This window comes from Oncorhynchus mykiss, chromosome 4 (genome assembly GCF_057628025.1).
Source record: "Oncorhynchus mykiss isolate SJ-2025 chromosome 4, ASM5762802v1, whole genome shotgun sequence".
NCBI classification, from domain to species: domain Eukaryota; kingdom Metazoa; phylum Chordata; class Actinopteri; order Salmoniformes; family Salmonidae; genus Oncorhynchus; species Oncorhynchus mykiss.
Window position 1 is genome coordinate 73,928,222 of NC_143025.1, and position 23,174 is coordinate 73,951,395.

At 41.5% G+C, this 23,174-nt stretch overlaps 1 protein-coding gene, 1 long non-coding RNA gene, 1 other non-coding gene and 1 pseudogene across 4 annotated transcripts in view; 3 read left to right on the forward strand and 1 right to left on the reverse strand.

Moving 5' to 3' along the window:
* Positions 1–2,894: 2,894 nt before the first annotated feature.
* Positions 2,895–3,715, forward strand: LOC149984138 (28S ribosomal RNA; annotated as a pseudogene; the record flags this gene model as incomplete).
* Positions 3,716–6,161: 2,446 nt separating this feature from the next.
* On the reverse strand, positions 6,162–10,327 carry LOC110522390 (uncharacterized). The gene is made up of 3 exons (XR_002473308.3): positions 7,834–10,327; positions 7,402–7,513; positions 6,162–6,623 (listed from the first exon to the last, which is right to left on the reverse strand). It is a non-coding gene; the product is annotated as an uncharacterized LOC110522390 (long non-coding RNA).
* An 86-nt stretch (positions 10,328–10,413) lies between these two features.
* On the forward strand, positions 10,414–10,496 carry trnal-uaa (transfer RNA leucine (anticodon UAA)). The gene has a single exon. It is a non-coding gene; the product is annotated as a tRNA-Leu (tRNA).
* Positions 10,497–13,040: 2,544 nt separating this feature from the next.
* utrn (utrophin) overlaps positions 13,041–23,174 on the forward strand; it is a 329,934-nt gene continuing 319,800 nt past the window's right edge. For both annotated transcript variants that reach the window (XM_036975991.2, XM_090232999.1), the window contains exons 1-2: positions 13,041–13,665; positions 15,296–15,470. In XM_036975991.2, coding sequence (XP_036831886.2) covers positions 15,389–15,470 — 82 coding nt within the window. In that variant the 5' untranslated portion in view covers positions 13,041–13,665; positions 15,296–15,388. The remainder of the gene's footprint in view (positions 13,666–15,295; positions 15,471–23,174) is intronic.

The window sequence follows — 23,174 nt, forward strand, 5'->3', positions numbered from 1 at the left end:
TTTAAAGACTACCACTCTGACTTTATATTTGAAAAATGCCCATCTACTTCCATGACCTAAGTATTTTCTAGCAAAAATGTATTTAGCTAATGACTTGATGTTTTCAATGAGAGCAGTATCTTTAAGAAGTGTGTTGTTTCATTTCCAATATCCTCGAGTACCTTTTGATGTTTTAGTAGCTTGTAAATTCAGGGAAATCAAGTGATGATCAGAAAAGGGAGCCAACTGATGATCTACATCTATAACAAATTGTAACAAAAAAGGGGAAATTAGGAATAAATCTATTCTAGATTTACGTGACATAGTTTTGTTGGTCCAGGTATAACCCTTAGCATCTGGATTGAAATAACGCCAGGCATCCTCAACACAGAGATCCTTGCAGAATGTAATGATAATGTTACTATTTTGAAGGTTTTGACTCGTTCTAGGAGGAAAACGATCAGCAGATGCATCAGGTGTTTCATTAAAATCCCCTGAAATAATTAGAAAAGCCTCAGAGTATTTGTTGTTTAAATCCTGTACTTTCCTGGTAAATTGGGTAAAAAGGGTCTTATTAGGAGCATGTGAGTTATGTCCGTATACATTACAGATGATGAAAATAGCATTGTCAAGTTTAACAGTTACTATGACCCATCTCCCATCTTGTGAAGATGTGGATTCTAGAACGTAACCTTTAAACTGTGAATAAGTGTCAAAACACCAGCAGAATGATTTGATCCATGACTGAAATAGGCCATATTGTCATGTATTGTCATGTTGTGTCCTGTTCCTGTTCTTTCTCTTCACCTTGTCTCCCTCTGCTGGTCGTATTAGGTTACCTTTTCTTCCCCTCTTTCCCCCAGCTGTTCCTTGTCTTCTCTAACTACCTCGTTCACCCCTTTTCCCACCTGTTCCCTTTTTTCCCTTTGATTAGGTCTCTATATCTCTCTCTGTTTCTGCTTCTGTCTTTGTCGGATTCTCGTTTGTGTTACTCATGCCTGAACCAGACTATCGTCGTGTTTGCTGCAACCTTGTCCTGTCCTGTCGGAATCTGCCTGTTCATCTAACCTTGTCCTGTCCTGTCGGAATCTGCCTGTCCATCTGAGCCTACGTGTGTTTCGTCATTAAAGAAACTCTGTTTTGTTAATTCGCTTTTGGGTCCTCATTCACGCACCTGACACATATCTCCCCATTGTGCTTTCCAAAATTAATATAGTGACAAATAAAACTTTTCATATTCCAATAGCTATTTAACCATTACTCCTAAAACTTTATAAACTGGTTCTAGCTAACCCGATGGCATAGGCACACATTGCACACACTTTTTTTTGTTGATTTACATCTTGCACTATTTTAAAAATGATTTATTTTAATTTCTGAATTTCAATAGCTCCTTGGTCATGTGATCTACTGACTCCAAACAAGGTTCAGAATGTGCACTCAGTAGCACTACAGATTGCACGCCCTTTAGTTTGTCCATTTTCATCTCACACAATTTTACATGAGTTTTGTAAACATTCTAATTTCAATAGCTATTTGGTCATGTGACCTACTGACCTTAAAGTTTCAGAATGTCCACAGACTACCTTTCTATATTGCACACCCTTTAGTTAGTCAATTTTCATCTCAAACGATTTCACATGAATTTTGTAAACCTTCTCATTTCAATAGCTCCTTGGTCATGTGACCTAATGACCTCAAAGGTTCAGAATGTCTACAGACTACCCTTGTATATTGCACACCCTTTAGTTTGTCCATTTTCATCTCACACAATTTTATATACATTTTTAAAACTTTACAATTTCAATAGCTCCTTGGTAATAATAATTTCAATAGCTCCTACTGACCTCAAACTACTTTCAGAATGTCCACGGACTGGCAGAGATGGGCGCCGCGAGGCATCCAGTGCGGTAACGCGACCAATCCCAGAGAAGCTGGCGGGAGCCCCGGGGAGAGTTCTCTTTTCTTTGTGAAGGGCAGGGTGCCCTGGAATGGGTTTGCCCCGAGAGGGGGGCCCAAGCCCTGGAAAGTGTTGGGGTTTTGGGGGCGTCCGGTGAGCTCTCTCTGGCCCTTGAAAATTGAGGGTGTAAATCTCACGCCAGGCTGTACCCATATCCGCAGCAGGTCTCCAAGGTGAACAGCCTCTGGCATGCTATAACAATGTAGGTAAGGGAAGTTGGCAAAAAAATATCTGTAACTTCGGGATAAGGATTGACTGTAAGGGCTGGGTCGGTCGGGATGGGGTGTGAAGCTGGGCTCGAGCCATTGGAAGTTTGTTGTGCGGCCCATCTCGCTGTCTCTCACAAGGGGCTGCGTGTGGTGATTCATCGGGGTGGTGTGCGGGGGGCTGGGTCCGGCAGTTGGCGGCAGAGCTCGCCGGCCCCACACATTGTAGGTTGGGAGGTCTCCTCTATGCTCACTAGACGAGGCAGAGACTAAACTCATTGGCCCCGCATTGCATGGATCTGGCTCGTGCCGTACGAAGTGGGGAGAGGTATCTCCAGCTTGTCTGGGGAGGGAGGCCTACATCTGATGTGGGTAGTACCATCCACACCCATTGATTTGCTGTGGAACCAGAAAATGGACGGAAGAATCCTAGGTTCCCACTGGGCACGGATCACTGAATGTCAACTTGATGAAATTCAAAAGAGCGTACCCACCTGTCCCGGTCACACTCAAATCACCCGTGGGGTGACTGTGACCCCCTCATGTCAAAGTGAGGAATATCGATGAAGTGCTGGTAAAGGTGGTTCCTGTGGCTCTGTCCCAGATGGTTGACCTGGCAAGCAAATGATTGAAAGGGGATGATTATTTTCTGTTGCTTCTTCCGACACCCGGTTGATGGTGCTGCTAGATACTGCAATGGGTATTTGGTTCTCAACTCCGCAGAAGGTTAGTAGCGGCAAACAGATGTCCAGTTTGTAAGACAGAAAAGCCTCTGAGGATACCACCGGGCGTGACTCGAATGGATGCCAATTTGATTATATCGGTACACCTGTCAAAAGGTAACGCAGGTGTCCTAAGGCGAGCTTAGGGAGGACAGAAACTTCCTGTGGAGCAGAAGGTTAAAAGCTTGCTTGATCTTGATTTTCAGTATGAATACAGAATGTGAAAGCGGGGCCACACAATCCTTCTTAAATTTAGGCTTTTAAGCAGGTGGTGTCAGAAAAGTTACCACAGGGATAACTGGTTTGTGGCGACCAAGCATTCATAGCGACGTCGCTTTTTGATCCTTCGATGTCAGCTCTTCCTATCATTGTGAAGCAGAATTCACCAAGTGTTGGATTGTTCACTCACTAATAGCGAACGTGAGCTGGGTTTAGACCGTCTTGAGAAAGGTTAGTTTTACCCTACTGATGATGTGTTGTTGCAATAGTAATCCTGCTCAGTAGGAGAGGAACCGCAGGTTCAGACATTTGGTGTACTTGATTGGGAATATGACTGAACGCCTCTAAGTCAGAATCCCCCCTAAATGTAACGATACCGTAGCGCCGTGGATCTTTGGTTGGCCCGGGATAGCCTGCCTCTTTTGGCAGGTGAGTAGAGCCGTTCGTGACGGGGTTGGGGTGCGGGCGGATGAGTTTCCGCCCCTCTCCTGATGTGCACCGCATGTTTGTTGGGAACCTGGTGCTAAATCACTCGTAGACGACCTGATTCTGGGTCAGGGTTTCGTACGTAGCAGAGCAGCTCACTCGCTGCGATCTATTGAAAGTCAAGGCGTCTTCCTCCACCATCGTCCTTCTTTACTTACGGGTTACCAGGTTCATGTAGAAGTGCCAGGGGCCAGAGGCCAGACACAGAGTGTGAGAGAGTCCAGGCAGGCGGGTACAAGGCATAAGACATTGGGCTCTGGATAGGTAGGGGGCTAGGTGGTGGTTGCCCATCCGCCCGGGCCCGTCCTCTGTTGGGACTGTGAGTCAGGTTGGGACTCGCTGTGGAAGTCAAAAGGTCACCAGGTGCACGAGGAGGCCTCCCCCAAGGCGGGGAGCACTCAGAGTCCGAGCAGGGGCGGCAGGGGCAGCACTCAGGCTGTGGAGGTTGGAGTGAGTGAGCAGAAAAAGCGGGCAGGTCATTAGGAGCACAGAGCCTGTTTCGGGTTACAAGGTGCACAAGGAGGCCTCTATCAAGGCAGGGGGGAACTCCCGAGTCCAAGCAGGGGTGGCCGGGCTCTGGGGCTGGGGGCAGCACTCAGGCTGTGGAGTGGGGACTGGAAGTTGGAGTGGAGTCTGTGAGCAGAAAAAAGCAGGAGCACAGAGTCGCCAGGTGCACAGTGCCTGTTTCGGGTCACTAGGTGCACGTGGTTCCTGACAGCGGGACTATAGACATTTTAGTAATTCCAGGGAGTAAGCTATACTCTAAGGCCAAGGGAGAGGGGAGTTGACAGGGTAGGGAGAGTAGGTGTGGAGGCCTGGAGGTCTGTAGTTCCAGGGAGTAAGTTATACACTCTCAGGCCCAGGGAGAGGGCAGGGAGTGTAGGCCAGGAGTCAGAGGTCACCAGGTCAAAGCGGGCCTGCCTGGAGGTCAGGAAGGCCCCAGGGAGAAGGCCCAAGTGAAAAGGTGTGTGAGTGACACTGTCCTTCATGCGGGCAGGGCAGACAAATTAATGTAAAATCGTGTGTGAGATTAAAATGGACAAACTAAAGGGTGTGCAATGTGTAAACCCACTGAGTGTATATTCTGAACCTTGTTTGAAGTCAGTAGGTCACATGACCAAGGAGCTATTGAAATGAGAAAGTTTGAAAAATGTATGTAAAAATGTGTGATGAAGATGGACAAACTAAAGGGTGTGCAATATAGAAGGGTAGTCACTGGACATTCTGAACCTTGTTGAGGTCAGTAGGTCATATGACCATGGAGCTATTGAAATTTGAATGTAAAAACAGTTTGTACATTGTTTGGGCTCCCTAACTCATTTAACTAGGAATACAAAAGACTTCTCACATTTCCACATTTATTAGCTTTGCAAAGTCAATTCATGTCCAAATTGTGAAAAATAAGACCTGTGCAATGCGGTGCGCAATTTTTCCAACACTTATTTGGAGTCTGTGGTTTGAAAGCTATTGAGGTTTGAATGCGTGAATATCCATCAATATCCAGCCTGAAACTGTTTTTACCTCGGTGCCTCAGAGTATGTTTGGAGTATTTATTTCTCGCACATAAGGACAAGCTCATTAAGGGAAAACGTTTGTACTATGGGGATAGTAGATTGACATAGGCAGGTGCTTTTGCTGTTTTTTACTCAACTTGTTGGCTGAGGAAAAGTAATGTGGACAGTTCTTCTGTATGGAAGGCCAAGAGTTTCAAATAGTCATACCCGGAACACACCGTAACACTTGTAATTATCATTTTTCGCTTGCTTTTTTCAAGCGTCAAATGTCATTTTTTGTACTCGTGATTTTTTTCACATGTCCAATTTGTGTTTACAGGCGATTTGAACACGTTATGGGCATTTTTACACTCGTTCATTACACCTGTTCAGTGTGCATTTACAGGTGATTAGAACGCTTGTTATGGGTATTTTACATGCGTTCATTACACAAGTTCAGCCTATTGGGTAAGGAATGGCGTTTTTGTAGTTGTTTTTGGATAATTGCCAAAAAAACGTATTTAGTAGCTAACGTCACATTTTGTGATAAAAAAAAGCATTTATGTATTTTTAAAAAAGTACATAAAAGCTTCATAATTTTTAGCTATACAGAATTTTTCCTTGTCTGAAGTGTGTGTGTGTATATACGTATATATATATATATATATATATATAAAGGAAAAATAAATTGGTGGATGGAAAGAGTCATAATTTATATTATTATATATATAAATTATGACTCTTTCCATCCACCAGATGGGATGGTTTTGCGAAAAGTACCTACTTTTCCAAAACCCAAATAGTTTGGAAAATTAAAGCAATAATAGTCACTATACTTTTCAAACCACAAAGGCTGAATTAAAATGTTTTCTAAAAAAATAATGTATAAACTGTTACGGAGACAGGAGGAAGGACCAGGGTGCACAACATTTGAGATAAATAAGCCTCTTGTGCCTATGGAAAATGTCTGGGATCTTTTATTTCAGCGCATGAGACCAACACTTTACATGTTGCATTTTGTATATACATCCATGTGAAAATGTGGTCACTGCTCTGGCTAGCTGTCTGTCCAGTAATAACATGCACAGATCTAATGTTATCTTTTAAGGCTACCTCTGCAGTTTATTTTGTCATTGATAGTATGTCCATTTATCCTACTTATTCCCTGACATTGTCCAAGTTCTCATTAAGGGAAATAAACATTTACAGTAGACATTTCCCCAATCATAGCCTAGCTCAAAACTAATGAGACTGTTTCAGCATGTAAAAAGTAACAGTACAAAACATACATTCTTTTAGCAAACACAAAATAAATTAGTTGACTGAATAGATATTAAATAAACGTTTCAAAACAATACATACTATAGACCTGCTAAATTACTCACATCCAGCATTAGGAACAGAATAAACTAAAATTATTCTGTAATAATTTCAGATGTAAGAATTGTTCATGAAGCAAACATTGTATGACTTGGTGAAGATGTGGTCGAAAGAAGCTGTCTGTTTTCCTTCCCATCCTTCATCCATGGTGCTCATTCAACATAGCATTCGGAGATTCCTGTGAACATCAACAGTCATAAACATGTCATTTTGAACAGCAACATCTTCCTAACAAGAATTTAGACCAGTTGACAATTCAACAGAATTCAGTCTTGTTCATGTTGATGATTGGTACATGAGACAGATAACAAGATAGCAAGCCATGGTATATCAGACCGTATACCACGGGTATGAGTCAATATTACTTGTTTACTGTTGCAATTATGTTGTTTACCTTGGGGGTTGGTTGTGCCTAGATACAGCCCTCAGCCCTTGTATATTGTCCATATACCACAAACCCCTGAGGTGCCTTATCGCTTAAATATAATACAGATACATGTGCATGTGAGGTTTCAAATAATAATGTTACTACTACTAGCTTGCTCTCTCCCTGCTTCTCCTGAACATGTTGATCTGATATAGCTAGTTGTTATTGTTCTTCCTTGCTCATGTCACGCTCTGACCTTTAATATCTCTGTTTTCTTTAGATTTTGGTTAGGTCAGGGTGTGATGAGGGTGGGTATGCTAGTTTTTGCATTGTCTAGGGTTTTTGTATGTCTAGGGGTTTTGTAGGTTTAGGTATTTATATGTCTATGGTGGCCTGATATGGTTCCCAATCAGAGGCAGCTGTTTATCGTTGTCTCTGTTTGGGGATTATATTTAGGTGGCCATTTTCCCCTTTTGTGTTTGTGGGTTCTTATTCTATGTTTAGTTGCCTGTCTGCACTATTTCATATAGCTTCACGTTTTGTTGTTTGTTCAGTGTTCTTTCTTTATCAAAGAAGAATGTACGCATACCATGCTGCACCTTGGTCCGATTCATATGACGAACGTGACAGCTGATCCAAAGCAGGCTTTTCTCCTCCTCGCTAGACTTCAGATGTTTGACTACATGATCATCATGTTGTGGCTGTAACATGGACATTGCATTAGAACAACATCTAGATACACTCGTAGAAAAAGGGGTTCCAAAAGTGTTCTTCAGCTGTCCCCTTAGTATAATCCTTTTTGGTTCCAGGTAGAACCCAACTGGAATCAAGTGGTTCTACTTGGAAGCAACAACGGTTCTTCAAAAAGTTATCCTAAGGGGACAGCTGAATAACTTTTAAAGTTCTAGATTGTAGCTTTATCATAGACATTTTCAGGAAAAGCAGCTCATTTAGCAAGCCAATAAAATATCTATTGCATGGTTCAACCTTGAAATATAGCTACTCAAGATAGCGATCTTACCTTTTTATCTGTAGCAGTTCTCTCACCTTGTCTGGGCACTGCAACAGCCAGATCTTATTCCCCATTCTCTATTGTCTAGATTCTAGCTAGCATGTTCTCCTAAAACATTAGCTAATAGCTAAATTAGCTAACTTGAGCAAATAGATCTCAGATTGATACTTAGCAAAGCCAACCAATTACACAACAAATATACACAAAGTAAACAATTATTTTCTAAACTAATGTTAGTCTCAGCCAAATGACAAGTACAAAGAACTATTGCTCTGTCCCACAACGTAACAACCATTAGTTACAGGCTAGACAGAAGACTATTGCTAGTTAGCTAACTAGCCATGCTATTTCAATGAAAATAAGCTAGCTAGCCAGCGTCAGCTTTGTAGTTGTAATGCTATTTGGAAGAATGTGTTTTAATTTCTTCCTCCAATTCTCACCAATGCCTTGACTATTTTTAACAATTTGATCTATATTTAGAAACATCTCCTCCATCCCTGAGTAAGCGATTCGTCGCAACAGGCCAGAAGTCAAACAAAGTCAAACCCACTGAAATTGAGGTGGGACAGGCTACAATGTGGTAATTTCAGACGTATGAAATGTACCCGTTACTACACAGGCGCTCAGAAAGTGTGCAATGGCAGAATTTCATGAGTCTGGAAGTACAATATTCAAACATTCTAATCACCTGTAAATGCACACGGAACAGGTGTAATGAACACGTGTAAAAATGCCCATAGGACAATTTGAATCGCTTGGCCTTCCATAACTTTTAACATCTTCAATATGCGCCTAAGAATTCGATAAGGACGCGCTCGTGCATCCTAGATGATAGTCTTCACTTGTAGTCTACCTCGGAGCTGCATTGCAAATATTTTGCAAGCTAGAACTTTTGTGTTTCAGATAACCATGTGTCAGACACATTTGGTACTTTTGACACTTTCGTAAATGCCCGGGTGAGGACTATAGTAGTAGTTAAGTTGCTGAACATTATTTCACTTGTATGGCCTGCTTGTTTAGAACGTTTGCAAAAACAATATGAATACATATATCTAATCTAGTTTTAAGCGCGGTATGCACAAGATCGCTAGCGATAGCCAGAGATACGTATATAATGAGATGCTCATGTCTCCTCCCTAAAAATGGGAGTCATCCCAAAGCGGAAGGCAGGCTACAAACTTGGGTTAGTTATACACAATTTTGGTTTAGACAGATATGTTTCATACTAATCCAAGATAGACCACAGCCTGTCCTTTCCAATGGGAACAAATTAGTCATAGTGGGCACAACAAGCAAGGAGGTGGGCAGAGCCAAGCACGAGGTAGCGAGATCCTATTGGCCCGTTCTAGCATGCATCTATATATTTCCGTTGGAGAACGCCTACTATGTGAAGTGCGCGTGTGCAATGACTCAATTTGCCTTTGCACGCCTTCTAAACAACGCGATTTTTTTTTTATGGGCAAATAGTAAAGTATACAACATTTTGTCCACTCTGTTCATAACATATTATAGTTTTAGTAACAGAAAACTGTATTGATATCAAAAGTTTCATCCATGAGAAAATCTGCTGAATGTCGGGCAAAATCCATCTTCTTCCATCTTCTCCCACTGGGCTGCCTTTCACTACCATATTTGGTAGTGTGTGGTAAAGCCAAGCGGATGCTTCACATGTATACATCCGGTGAAATATCTCTCATTGTTCTATCTGTGGTTTAGGGGTGTGCTTGTAAATTAAATCTGGAGTGCCAGAGAGCAAATTCTGGGCGTTCGTAAATTCAGAGTATTGTCAGATTGTCCGTTCGTAAAATCAGAGCCACACTGGACGCTCTGGCCGAGGAGTAGGGTTGATCCAAGCGTTCTGGCCTCAACGGCAGTCAAGCACCCAAGCTAACGTTGGCTAGCTACTTCCCGACACAAATGAGAGAACACCTCACTCTGACCATTTTACTCGACCCAGCGGAGCTGGTTAGGCTATTTCCTGTTATCTAGTGACTGTAAATGTGCTGCTGGTAATGTTTTTTTTTGCCGACGTTTATTGACACTGGCCATATTCAACGGGTGTTGAGCAGTTCGTAAATTAACCAGTCATAGTTATTCTGCGCTCAAGCGAGTGCTCCTGAAACCGGAGTAGATAGCCAGAGTGAATTTACGAACGCACCTATAGATCTTCACATTTTTCCCATATATCTGGCCTTATTGTGTACAGATTTTGGTGAGAGTGAAACATCTCGCTTCGCCTCTTCCTCTCTTCGTTAGCTTGCTAGCTACAAGTACAATAATATGGCCAGCTAGCTATGAGCTAAGAGTCAAATTAAGCTGCACAAATAATTATGTTTAGACTTATCTTGAAATGTGAATCCTGCGTTTGCTTAAGTTGAATAGTAGCCAGATACTAGCGTAACTAGATAACGATAGCATATCAGTTATCGAGGGTTCCTTGGTAGCTCATCGTCTTGTTTCATGCATGCAGCTGCCGTTGTGTTGAAATGGATTGCTCGGCAAGCTATACAAATATATTACGTATTAATGTCAATGGATCACATTCCAGCAGCTTTATTTATCAATACGCCGTTACATTAAGGTGTGTATACCAGGATGGCCGAGTGGTTAAGGCGTTGGACTTAAGATCCAATGGACATATGTCCGCGTGGGTTCGAACCCCACTCCTGGTAGAAAGTTTTGCTCAAGGAAAGCACTTCCATCGAAAATATGCGGCGTTGTTTTTCAATTGAAGGGGTTGTGGTACTGTAAACGGCTTGTACGGTAGTGTGTTTAGCTTGTCACATGCTGCAGTCAAGTCTTTAAAACGTTAGAGCGTAATCTGGCTACACTTTCATTGTGTTACATTCTAATAACGTAATCCGACAACACTTTCAGTGTGTTACATTAAAACATTATATCTGATAGTTGGGCTGCTGTTATTGTAACACCTTCATGTCACATAAGAAGCAGTTGAATATATTAACTGACTATAAATGTCTTGTTTATGTCAAATGATAAAGTGTAGCCAAGGCTACCCCCTACTGGCCAATAAAATATATTGCCTTGATTCTCGACGTAATAACCTTATGTTGTTGTAAAAAAACGGTGGGTTATGATGTTTGCTTTACAAAACAAGTATACAATGTGCTGATTGTTGAATATTTTTTCAGTAAGCCTAGGCCCTAGTATTTAATCAATTAATAAATGACACCATTTTTTTATATTTGTTTATATCACCTTTATTTAACCAGGCAGGCAAGTTGAGAACAAGTTCTCATTTACAACTGCGACCTGGCCAATATAAAGCAAAGCAGTTCGACACATATAACAAGACAGAGTTACACATGGAGATAAACAAACATACAGTCAATAATACAGTAGAAAAATACATCTATAAACAATGTGAGCAAATGTGTCCTGCTGGACACAAGGGGGCGCTAGAACTCCTTTATGTGTAGGCCTGCACTACATGCCCTTTCAATTTCATAATTTTCAGGCCAGGGGCACCACATAAAAAAAAAAACTTTATTTAACTAGGCAAGTCAGTTAAGACTAAACTCTTATTTACAATGACGGCCTACACCAGCCAAACCTGTTCGATGCTGGGCCAATTGTGCGCCGCCCTATGGGACTCCCAATCACGGCCGGTTGTGATACAGCCTGGATCATCTCCATCACAGAATAATAATTAGAGCAGGATTATATATCTCAGAAAGCAACACTTTATCCTAGGTTTACATATATCTATGTAACTGTAACCGATGTGAAATGGCTAGCTAGTTGTGGTGCGCAGTGGTGCGCGAGCGATGGGTAACGATGCTTCGTGGTTGTCAGTTGGTGATGTGTGCAGAGGGTCCTTGGTTCAAGCCCAGGTTGGGGCGAGGAGAGGGACGGAAGCTTTACCGTTTCATATCTACACAGTAATATAACAGGTAGAGTTACATGACAACGGATTTGCACGTGTAAGAGTGATGAAACTTATTGCAATATCTGAGACAGATACTGCTGCCGGTGTATTCAAAGTGTAATATTAAATGTTGACTTAGCATGTAACGGTGACCTGTTATCTGCCTTAATGTGGCCCATCATGAGGCCTATTATTATTTTCCATTCAAATCAACTGCTCTCTCTCTCTCTCTCTCTCCAACTGGTTTATAGGTCAGGTTAGGTCTTACATTCCATCTTCATTTTGCAGTCTTCCTCCCAGGTCGGCTCATTTTACCTGTGCGGTTACCTGACACCTGTGCGAGGGCCCTGCTGAGCGCTCATTTGTGCAATCAATCCTCTTCTATGGTCTGCGCGAGGAAGCGCACACAAAGAGGCAGTGACAACTGAAACGAGGGAGGGAGAGGGGACAAGGCAACATCACTAAAGCCACCGGGGCCCAGGCAGAGGATGTTGTTTAGATTTCCATTATGCCTACTCAATCTTGACCAGCAATGGTTGCCTTTGAGATGTTGGCCTTTAATATCAATTATATATTTAGGCCAATCCTAGATAGGCTTACTCATTATTAATTATCTATGTGTGTGTGTCTGATTAACTCAAGATAAAGGAAAACCTAATTCAAAGGGATGAATGTGAAACTTGCACCACTGTCATTGTTTCTAGTTTATCCCAGAAGAGCTATCCACACCTGTAAACTACACTGCTATCAAATATTTGTCCACCTACCTTGATGATCTTCAAACTGTTGACATTGCAACCATGTTTCATACATGCACATCATCATTAATTTCAGATTGCATATCTCATAGTTATAACATATAGGATATAGGCCGAATGTATAGGGTATGTTGCATTGTCAATGTCAACAGTTGAATGACATTGAGGCTTTTGCTTGCTCTGAGATATCAAGCATCTTCAGTGGCATGGAATGTATCGCCTTGACTGCAGACAAGCACAAAGCATGGGTTTATACTATTATTTGAGACATTGGAAGGCAAACAACAATAAGCAGACCAAGTTCTATTAGCCCTAGTCCATGTGAAATGAGTGGCCTAATCAAACTAAATCAATAATAATTAACCAATAACCACAATATCCATATATTTGAGATAAAGTGACACAACAGAAAAACACATAAATTGTATTTTGGGAACGGTTACATCTTAATATTTTTGATTGAGTTGGTTGCCACACGCGATTCAAAAGTTTTCATTTCCATCGTCGGGGGAACCACCGTCATGGCTGGAAAGAGTACAGCTTTTATTTTTTTTGCATTTCAGCTAACCGCTGTCCTTACCTAACCTAATTCACCTAACCTGACACGTTATTATCCTAACCCGCTCCGGAAATTTTCTTAACCTGTTACGAAAATTCAACTCTGACAAAAACTGTTGGCCTGTCCGTTCCAGTCAAAACCGGGAACCAAGTCAAGCGCGTGTGCGCGCTGTCACGTGACGCCGACCGCGCCATGTTTCCATCTGCGCGTCAGAAGTTTGCGGGCAGGCAGGGAAAGGTAGCAACAGGAACAAAGTTTGGGACGGACTCCCTCGTTAGCTGAGCGGGTTTCTCCCGTAAAATGAGCTAACATTTTTTCATCAACAAAAAAACTGAACACACCCGAATACCATCAGGAAGACAACGGACCCACAAACAGCAGTTTCTTAGATGCTTTGGAAAATTGCTATTGTGAAGTGTGTGGATGTGCTGGACTGTGCTTTTTTAGCATAGTTTGGAGTGCCCCCGCCTCTTAAAATGGCTTAAAGGTCCTCGTGTTGATATATTTTAACATTTAAGATAGGGTATTTTTGTTAGCTTGTAATTTTTCACAAATACAGCGAACTTTTAATTATATTTTTGTGGCAAAATACGCGGATTTTCCACGATCGCGCCCCCTGATTGACAGGAGCGAAGGTGAGTGTGAATTGTTTTGCAAACACTCGAGATGAAAATATGGCTACATAGTAGCCGAAATAGGCTATCATTATTTACACCAATACACTCAAGAAAACACAATGTAGCCTACTTGCCAAATCAATAAATCATCTATTGTCTGAGATTGTGCAAGGACCTTGTGATCCAACTAGCAATGCATTGTTTCTTTATTATTTGTTGAACCACTTGTTGAATCATATTTGCCTGTTTTTGCAATTGTAACAGTGCCATATCCCATAGTTCAAAAGAGTCTGCTAGCCACATTTTTAATGTTCGTGCTAATCTGATCGGATTAAAATGACAGATGAGTATTGGCCTGGAAAATTGCAGACATTGGTGCCATTCAGAGCAAACTATTCGTGTTAATAAATGATTTATAACTGGGTATAGCTACAACTGTATACTTTACTAAATTCTACATTTGCTTGCTATTTAATGCAATTTACTGAAACGGTTAAAGGCCCTTTAATTTGGCTAAACAAGTCGACTGGGTCCGTTGCTGATGTTTTTTACCTTCGGTTGTCAAAGCAACTTTAATTTTTGGAGGAGGAACTGAAATTGAGAAGACACTGGCCAGTTGGTTTTTCTGTTTTTCATCTTTACAGATACTATATTTGGATACTTACATCACTCCCCAAGCATTAATACTTAGGCTAGTTACAGATAAAACGTGTCCCTATTGAGTCTTCATTCCTCTCATGGTAGAGACATATTAGTGTTATTCAAATGAACTTTGTGGTCTTTCTTATGAAGGGTTTGCATACATATTTTTAACCTTTTATTTAACTAGGCAAGTGAGTTAAGAAACATTTTATTAACTGAACTACTTCAACTCTTCATAAGGTATACAATGTAAAGTGTTGATGTATGCCAATGACATTACCTTTCATCTATTCTGGATGTACTGTGGTGACAGATTTTTTTAACTTTGACCTCAATTTCTATATAACCTCCAATTAATACTCTGTCAAACGTCACCCTTCTCTGATTTGCTCAGTAAGATCACATAACAGTCCCATTAAATGTGTACATGACAAATCACAGCACAACTCACCACACAGAGGTCAAATTATTTCAAGTAAATGATTTGTGAAAACAGTGTGGAGTGCATTTCTAGAGCTCTTTGTATAATAATGGATGGAGTTGTCCTGCGTTTAGTGTAGAGAGAGGTGAGATCACGCTCTGCTTGTAGGCCAGGTCAACAACCTCGCGTTGTGCACTCTCACAACACACACACAGCTGTCAGTTTATCCTGAGTCACGGAACAACCCGTCCCCTCAGCCTCTTTGGCATGGCCCTACACCTGTGTGTGTCAGTGGGGTATGGTGAGAAAGTCTTCAATTTGAATGAGAAGTCTCATCTTCTTACCTCTGCAGGGCAGCTGCATTTAACCATCACACCATTTTTCTAGCTGTCTTATAAAACGGGAGAGTTCTGTTGTGGTCATAGTTCTCCGACACATATGGATGAGTAGAACAGATCAATGTTTTTTCATGTGATGTTGTTAGACAAGACCAGATTCAATCAACCAACCAAGCTAGGCCTCAATAGCATCCAATGAAATAATATGTAGTTAAAAACTTTCAGTACATTTGTTTTTCATATTTAGGTGACGTTGGATTTGAAGAAGTGGGACTCCTTTAAAAAAGTTAACAGATTAACATTCTAACGGAGGTAAACAGACGAGGACCTGGTGGACAAAATGGCTACCATGGCGTCACCTGGCGACGCTATCGAGGGAGCAGCCAATGATGAGTTCAATGACATCATCAAATGGAGATCTGGTACGTCCAATCATTGACCTCTTAATTAGTAAAAAGCATTTATCTTTTGGCGCATTGTCCTTGTTGGCAGTGGCTGAGTCAACTGGTGTTACTTGTTTAATAGTGTCTGTGTATGTGTGTGTGTGTGTGTATATATATATATATATATATATATATATATATATATATATATATATATATATATATATGTGTGTGTGTGTGTGTGTCATGCATTCCGCATGAGGTCAGATAAGATATGACCGCATGGCTATGTGCAGTGTGTGTGTTAACAGTCAATAGTGTGTATGTATGTATGTATGTATGTATGTGTGTGTATTGCTTGTACGTGCACAAAGGCATCGGTCCAAAGGAAATGCTAACAAGGCCAGAAATCCTGTTTAAGGTGGATAACTTTAGTTCCCATTGTTGGAGTGACAGAAAGAGCCTATGGGGAAAAAGAGAGGGCAAGATATGGTTTGAGGTAAGGACTCGAGTGAGGGAGGAAGGGAGATGGGGAGGAAGGAGAGATACAAAGACAGAGGAGACAGAGAAAGCAAAGGGAAAAGGAGGAATGCAGGGATGGGTTACAAGCCACACCTTTCATTCCCTCTCCTTTTGAACTCATCATTCTCATAATATGAGTTAGTCTGCCCTCAGTCTTGTGTCTGTCTGTGTGTGTCTGTGTGTGGCATTGAGAGCCTTTTACGTGGCAGTTCTCCCATAGTGTTTGAGTGTCTTGATTGTAACAGTGATTAGGCCCAGGGTCATTGTTCTATGCAATGCTGTGCTGTGTCGTGTTGACTGTTGAAAGCACTTTGAAACTGTCATCACTGGGGAGGTTGACAGTCCATGTGTCTCAGTGTCAGTGAGTGTATGCAGTCACTTTGCCACAGTTGGGAGGATATGACTGTGTTAGCCCATAGGGCAGCTACAGTGGTTATCCTTTTCCCTGGTCCTGTCTCCCAGTGGTTTTAAGTTCCAGCCCTCAGAGCGGGCACTAAGCCCAGCTTTTTGGAACGCCAGCAGATTCCAGGCCAGGAATTCAACCATTCCGTTGGACTTTGTAATTTACAACGCTTGTCTCCAGACCACAATGCTTTTCTTATAAGGATTTAGGTTGCCTAGCAACCCTAAAAGTAGTGTTTTCTTTTACCGCTCAGATGGTGAATTTAGCACATAGCTGAGGCGCTCTCTGAGAAATATAGCCGATACTAGGGATGTGACAAATGGACAATTTTGCTGAATGGTTTTCCATTAAAACTTCAATGTCAATTCTTATATACAGTACCAGTCAAATGTTTGGACACACCTACAGATTCCAGGGTTTTTCTTATTTGTTTAAACTATTTTCTACATTGTAGAATAATAGTAAAGACATCAAAACTATGAAATAACACACATGGAATCATGTAGTAACCCAAAAAGTGTTAAACACATCAAAATATATTGAGATTCTTCAAAGTAACCACCCTTTGCCTTGATGACAGCTTTGCACACTCTTGGCATTCTCTCAACCAGCTTCATGAGGTGGTCACCTGGAATGCATTTCAATTAACATGTGTGTGTCACGCACTGGTCTTAGTATTTTGTGTTTTCTTTATTAATTTGGTCAGGCCAGGGTGTGACATGGGTTTTGTATGTGGTGTGTTTTGTCTTGGGGTTTTTCGTACGTATTGGGATTGTGGCTTAGTGGGGTTATCTAGTATAGTCTATGGCTGTCTAGAGTGGTTCTCAATCAGAGGCAGGTGTTTATCGTTGTCCCTGATTGGGAACCATATTTAGGCAGCCATATTCTGAGTGTTTGTGGGTGATTGTTCCTGTCTCTGTGTTTGTTGTCACCAGATAGGCTGTATAGGTTTTCAAGTTACGTTTGTTGTTTTTGTATTGTTTGTGGTTTCTTCTTTATTAAATATGTATCAAGAATACCACGCTGCATTTTGGTCCGACTCTCCTTCACCTAAAGAAAACCGTAACTGTGTGCCTTGTTAAAAGTTAATTTGTGGAATTTATTTCCTTCTTAATGCATTTGAGCCAATCAGTTGTGTTGTGACAAGGTAGGGTTGGTATACAGAAGACGGCCCTATTTATTAAAAGACTACGTCCATATTGTGGCAAGAAAGGTTCAAATAAGCAAAAAGAAACAACAGTCCATTTACTTTAAGACATGAATGTCAGTCAAAATGGAAAACTTCAAGAACTTTGAACGTTTCTTCAAGTGCAGTCGCAAAAACCATCAAGCGCTGTGAAGAAACTGGCTCTCATGAGGACCGCCACAGGAAAGGAAGACCCAGAGTTAGCTATGCTGCAGAGGATAAGTTCATTAGAGTTACCAGCCTCAGATTGCAGCCCAAATAAATGCTTCACGTAACAGACACATCTCAACATCAACTGTTCAGAGGAGACTGTGTGAATCAGGCCTCGTGGACGAATTGCTGTAAAGAAACCACTACTAAAGGACACCAATAATAAGAAGAGACGGGCCAAGAAATACAAGCAATGGACATTAGACCAGTGGAAATCTGTCCTTTGGTCTGATGAGCCCAAATTTTAGAGTTTTGTTTCCAACTGCCGTGTCTTTGTGAGACGCAGAGTAGGTGAATGGATGATCTCCGCATGTGTGGTTCCCACCGTGAAGCATGAAGGAGGAGGTGTGATGGTGTGGGGGTGCTTTTCTGGTTACACACTTAACCAGCATGGCTACCACAGGATTCTGCAGCGTTACGCCATCCCATCTGGTTTGTGCTTAGTGGGACTGTAATTTATTTTTCAACAGGACAATAACCCAACACACCTCCAGGCTGTGTAAGGACTTTTTGAGTGCTGCATCAGATGACCTGGCCTCCACAATCACCCGACCTCAACCCAATTGAGATGGTTTGGGATGAAGTGGACCGCAGAGTGAAGGAAAAGCAGCCAACAAGTGCTCAGCATATTAGGGAACTCCTTCAAGACTGTTGGAAAAGCATTCCAGGTGAAGCTGGTTGAGAGAATGCCAAGAGTGTGCAAAGCTGTCATCAAGGCAAAGGGTGGCTATTTTGAAGAAGAATCTAAAATATATTTTGATTTGTTTAACACTTTTTTGGTTACTACAGGATTCCATATGTGTAACTTCATTATTTTGATGTCTTCGCTATTCTAAAATAAAGAAAAACGCTTGAATGAGTAGGTGTGTCCAGACTTTTGACTGGTACTGTATATCTCATCAATCTACACACAATACCCCATAATGACAAAGCGAAAACAGGATTTTAGAATTTTTTTCTAATAGATATAATTACTGTGTAGTTACATAGATACACAAATACCTTATTTACGAAAGTATTCAGACCCTTTGTTATGAGACTCAAAATTGAGCTCAGGTGCATCGTGTTTCCATTGATCATATTTGATATGTTTCTACAACTTGATTGGAGTCCAGCTGTGGTAAATTCAATTGATTGGACATGATTTGGAAAGGCACACATCTATCTATATAAGGTCCCACATTTGACAGTGCATGTCAGATCAAAAACCACACCATGAGGTTGAAGGAATTGGCCGTAGAGCTCCGAAACAGGATTGTGTCGAGTAGCAGATCTAGGGAAGGATACCAAAACACTTCTGCAGTGTTGAAGGTCCCCAAGAACACAGTGGCCTCCATCATTCTTAAATGTAAGAAGTTTGGAACCGCCAAGACTCTTCCTAGAGCTGGCTGCCCGGACAAACTGAGGAATCGGTGGAGAAGTGCCTTGGTCAGGGAGGTGACCAAGAACCCGATGGTCACTCTGAAGGAGCTCCAGAGTTTCTCTTTGGAGATGGGAGAACCTTCCAGAAGGGCAACCATCTCTGCAGCACGACACAAATCAGGCCTTTATGGTAGAGTGGCCAGACAGAAGACATTCCTCAGTAAAAGGTACAAGACAGCCCGCTTGGAGTTTGCCAAAAGGCACCTAAAGGACTCTGACTATGAGAAACAAGATTCTCTGGTCTGATGAAACCAAGTTTGAATTCTGGCCAGAATCCAAGTGTCACATCTGGAGGAAACCTGGCACCATCCCTATGGTGAACCAAAATCCATAAAAAATGGTAAAAATCAATAACTAATTCATTGTTTGTCACAGAAACATAAAAATAGATATGGTTTATTATATAAATGTAATATAAACTTTTACAACCTTTTGTTTTGAATATAAATTCCAGTTTTGATTTGATAGAAATACATAAAATCTATCAAATGCCATTTAAAGATGTATAAATCAATAACAAATTCACTGATTGTCACAGGAACAACAAGGACTTCAGACTGGGGTGAAGGTTCACCTTCAACAAGACAATGACCCTAAGCACACAGCCAAGACAATGCAGGAGTGGCTTTGGGACAAGTCTCTGAATGTCCTTGAGTGGCCCAGCCAGAGCCCGGACTTGAACCCGATCAAACATCTCTGGAGAGACCTGCAAATAGCTGTGTAGCAATGCTCCCAGTCCAACCTGACAGAGCTTGTGAGGCTCTGCAGAGAAGAATGGGAGAAACTCCCCTAGCTTGTAGCATCATACTCAAGAAGACTGGAGGCTGTAATCGCTGCCAAAGGTGCTTCAACAAAGTACAGAGTAAAGGGTCTGAATGCTTATGTAAATGTGTATTTCAGTTGTTTTTTAAAAATACATTTGCAAACATTTCTAAAAAACTGTTTTTGCTTTGCCATTATGGGGTATTGTCTGTATATTGATGAGGGGAAAAAACAATTTAATCCATTTTAGAATAAGTCTGTAACGTAACAAAATGTGGAAAAAGTCAAGGTCCCTGAATACTTTCTGAATGCACTGTGTGTGTGTGTATATATATATATATATATATATATGTATATATGTGTGTGTGTGTGTGTGTAGCAGTAAGGCCCAGCAGGTAAAAAAAGGGTGAGGTGATTTTTCCCTCCAACAGCAGTGTGTTGGTTAGGATAAATAATCATTAACAGGGAATAGACTCACACTTCACTGAGCTGGTGTTAAGAGAGAGGACAGCAGTGTTCAGGGCCACACACACACACACACACACACACTATTTCTCTTATCAACAGAAACACTTCACATCACTGCATGCTGAAGACTTCAGCTGGGCAGTCGTTTTAAACTATGGATTCTAACATTGATCTCACTGCAGTCAAACAGGCCTGGATCACACACATAGGCCTTTATTGTGTGTGTGTTCTTGTGTTTAATCACTGATGTTTGCTTAAATATGGCTAGGACGTTTGTCAGATTTTATAGAGATTTTGTAAGAATAAGATGGCCTGAGAGTGTAATTCTTAAAACTACAGTATGTAACTTTTTGGGCGACCTGACCAAATTCCCATAGAACTATGTGTTATAGATCTGTCATTCTCGTTGAAAGCAAGTCTAAGTGGGAGATCTGTTCTATGTTAGCTATTTCTATTCTTCCCGTAAAGTTTTATTTTTGTGTCTTTTACTTTCAGTTTTGTACAGCAACTTGTAACAGCTGAAAATACAATATTTCTGGTCTATTTTAAATATATTTCACAGCGGTTTAGATGGTACAATGATTACACTATACTTGGTTGTTTTGTCACATAAAGTGAAATTAGGCAAACTATAAAAATGTTCGCATCCAGGAAATAGGGGAGCAATTTCTGCATAGTGCATCTTTAAGGTATAAAACCTTGTCTGAGTAACGATCTGGGAGAAAGGGAGAGGAGAGGTTGTTTTGGGGCAGCGCATGGAAGAGAGGGGGACAGGTGGAGAGATGTTTTTACTGAAGGATGTAGGTGGGGGGGGGGGGTGGACTGTCCAGTGCACCCTTTCACTTAATCCCTCTTATTAAAGACTGGTAAAGGTAATGGTGTGTGTGTGTACAATGTAGGATTTCCCATCAAACACTGGGGTTCTCTCTTGGTTCTGTCACTTGTGTTCAGTTAATATTTGTGTTAGTGGACAACAACATAGTTAGAAAAAACAGGTTGGAACAACCAAAATAGCTGTCAGGGTTGGGCTTGGGGATTTGGTATTGGTTGAGTGAAAGCCATTTGTCATGAGAAGCCATGCAGACATGCTATAATTATAGCCTGCACTCTCAGCTGCTGGGTGCCCCTGGCCCTCACACAGACCAACATTATGGTAGTCTTAAAGGACATAAGTAGGTACACATCATTACATAGAGGGCTTCCCTGCTTGCATTTTGAGAGAGATAATAATACACACACACACTCAGACACTCTTCGTCTCTCTCTCTCTCTGTGTCTTTTTCTCCTAATTAGTAATGTGTAATTTTCCCAGTGAGGGACATTTTTTGTGTGTGTGTGTTTGCATGTCTCTAGAGGATGGAGGATAACTTTGTGTCAGAGAGGCGGCCATGCCAATCCACTCTGGCTAAACAACCAACCACTCCACTGGGAACGCCATCAGAATGCCACTGATGGGCTCAGGACGAGAGCGATAACAGACACACACACCCCATGCACACGTTCAGACGCCACTCTTGCTCTCTCTCTTTCTCCTCTCTCTCTTACTCTCACTTCTTCTCTCCCCCCCATTCAACGAAGGGGGCCAGACCGGTCTCATGTCTTCCAGCCTCAAGTGTTATGTAAACCCACCGGACCAGGAGAGAGGGAGGGGGGGGGGGAGAGACAGAGAGACCGAGCCTAGTTGCACCAGCCATCATCACTCAATGGAGAATGCACAGAAGAGGGCCATGTTTTTTTTATTCAATGATTAGATGTGTAATTATCAGGATGGAGCACTATTCTCTACCTAACTACCTCCTGCTCTGCCCCTCCTCCTCCTGCTGACGACACAGCCTGTCTGCTGGGAAAGGTCAAAGGTCAAATGACCCAAGGGAATAGAGCTGTTGTTTATCAGAGTAGACTTTAGTTTTACACCCCCCTCATCGCCCGTACGTCTCAGTCACTTACATGTCCTGTGAATACCTGAACACGTTCCCTGCGTGTCATTTGAGACCAGTGTGCTGGAAAATATGGTTAATAGGGATGGGTACTGAACGGACGTCAAATCCATATTTAATCAGAGATCACATTTTGTTCAAATACTATAAAACTATTTGGTTGAAAGGTTGTCTTGAAGACAACATTAATGTGCTTTGACTCTAGTGTTCCATTTGTACATGTGCATTTGCGGGACACAACAAAAAATAAACCGAGCCAAGCATCACACAGTTCTGTACCCTAAATTTCCTTTCCCCTTCATGTCTCACTCAGTCAATTGCGTGTACCGACCGAAATAAACGTCTATAAATTAGAGGTCGACCGATTAATTAGGGCCGATTTTCAAGTTTTCATAACAATCTGTAATCTGCATTTTTGGACACCGATTATGGCCGATTACATTGCAATCCACGAGGAGACTGCGTGGCAGGCTGACCACCTGTTACGTGAGTGCAGCAGGGAGCCAAGGTAAGTTGCTAGCTAGCATTAAACTTATCTTATAAAAACAATCAATTTCAACATAATCACTAGTTAACTACACATGGTTGATGATATTACTAGTTTAACTCGCTTGTCCTGCGTTGCATATAATCAATGTTAATCAATGTTAATTTATCATCAAATCACAGCCTACTTCGCCAAAGAGGTGATGATTTAACAAAAGCGCATTTGTGAAAAAAGCACAATCATTGCACCAATGTACCTAACCATAAACATCAATGCCTTTCTTAAAATCAATACACAAATCTATATTTTTTAAACCTGCATATTTAATTCAAGTTAGCAAGCAATA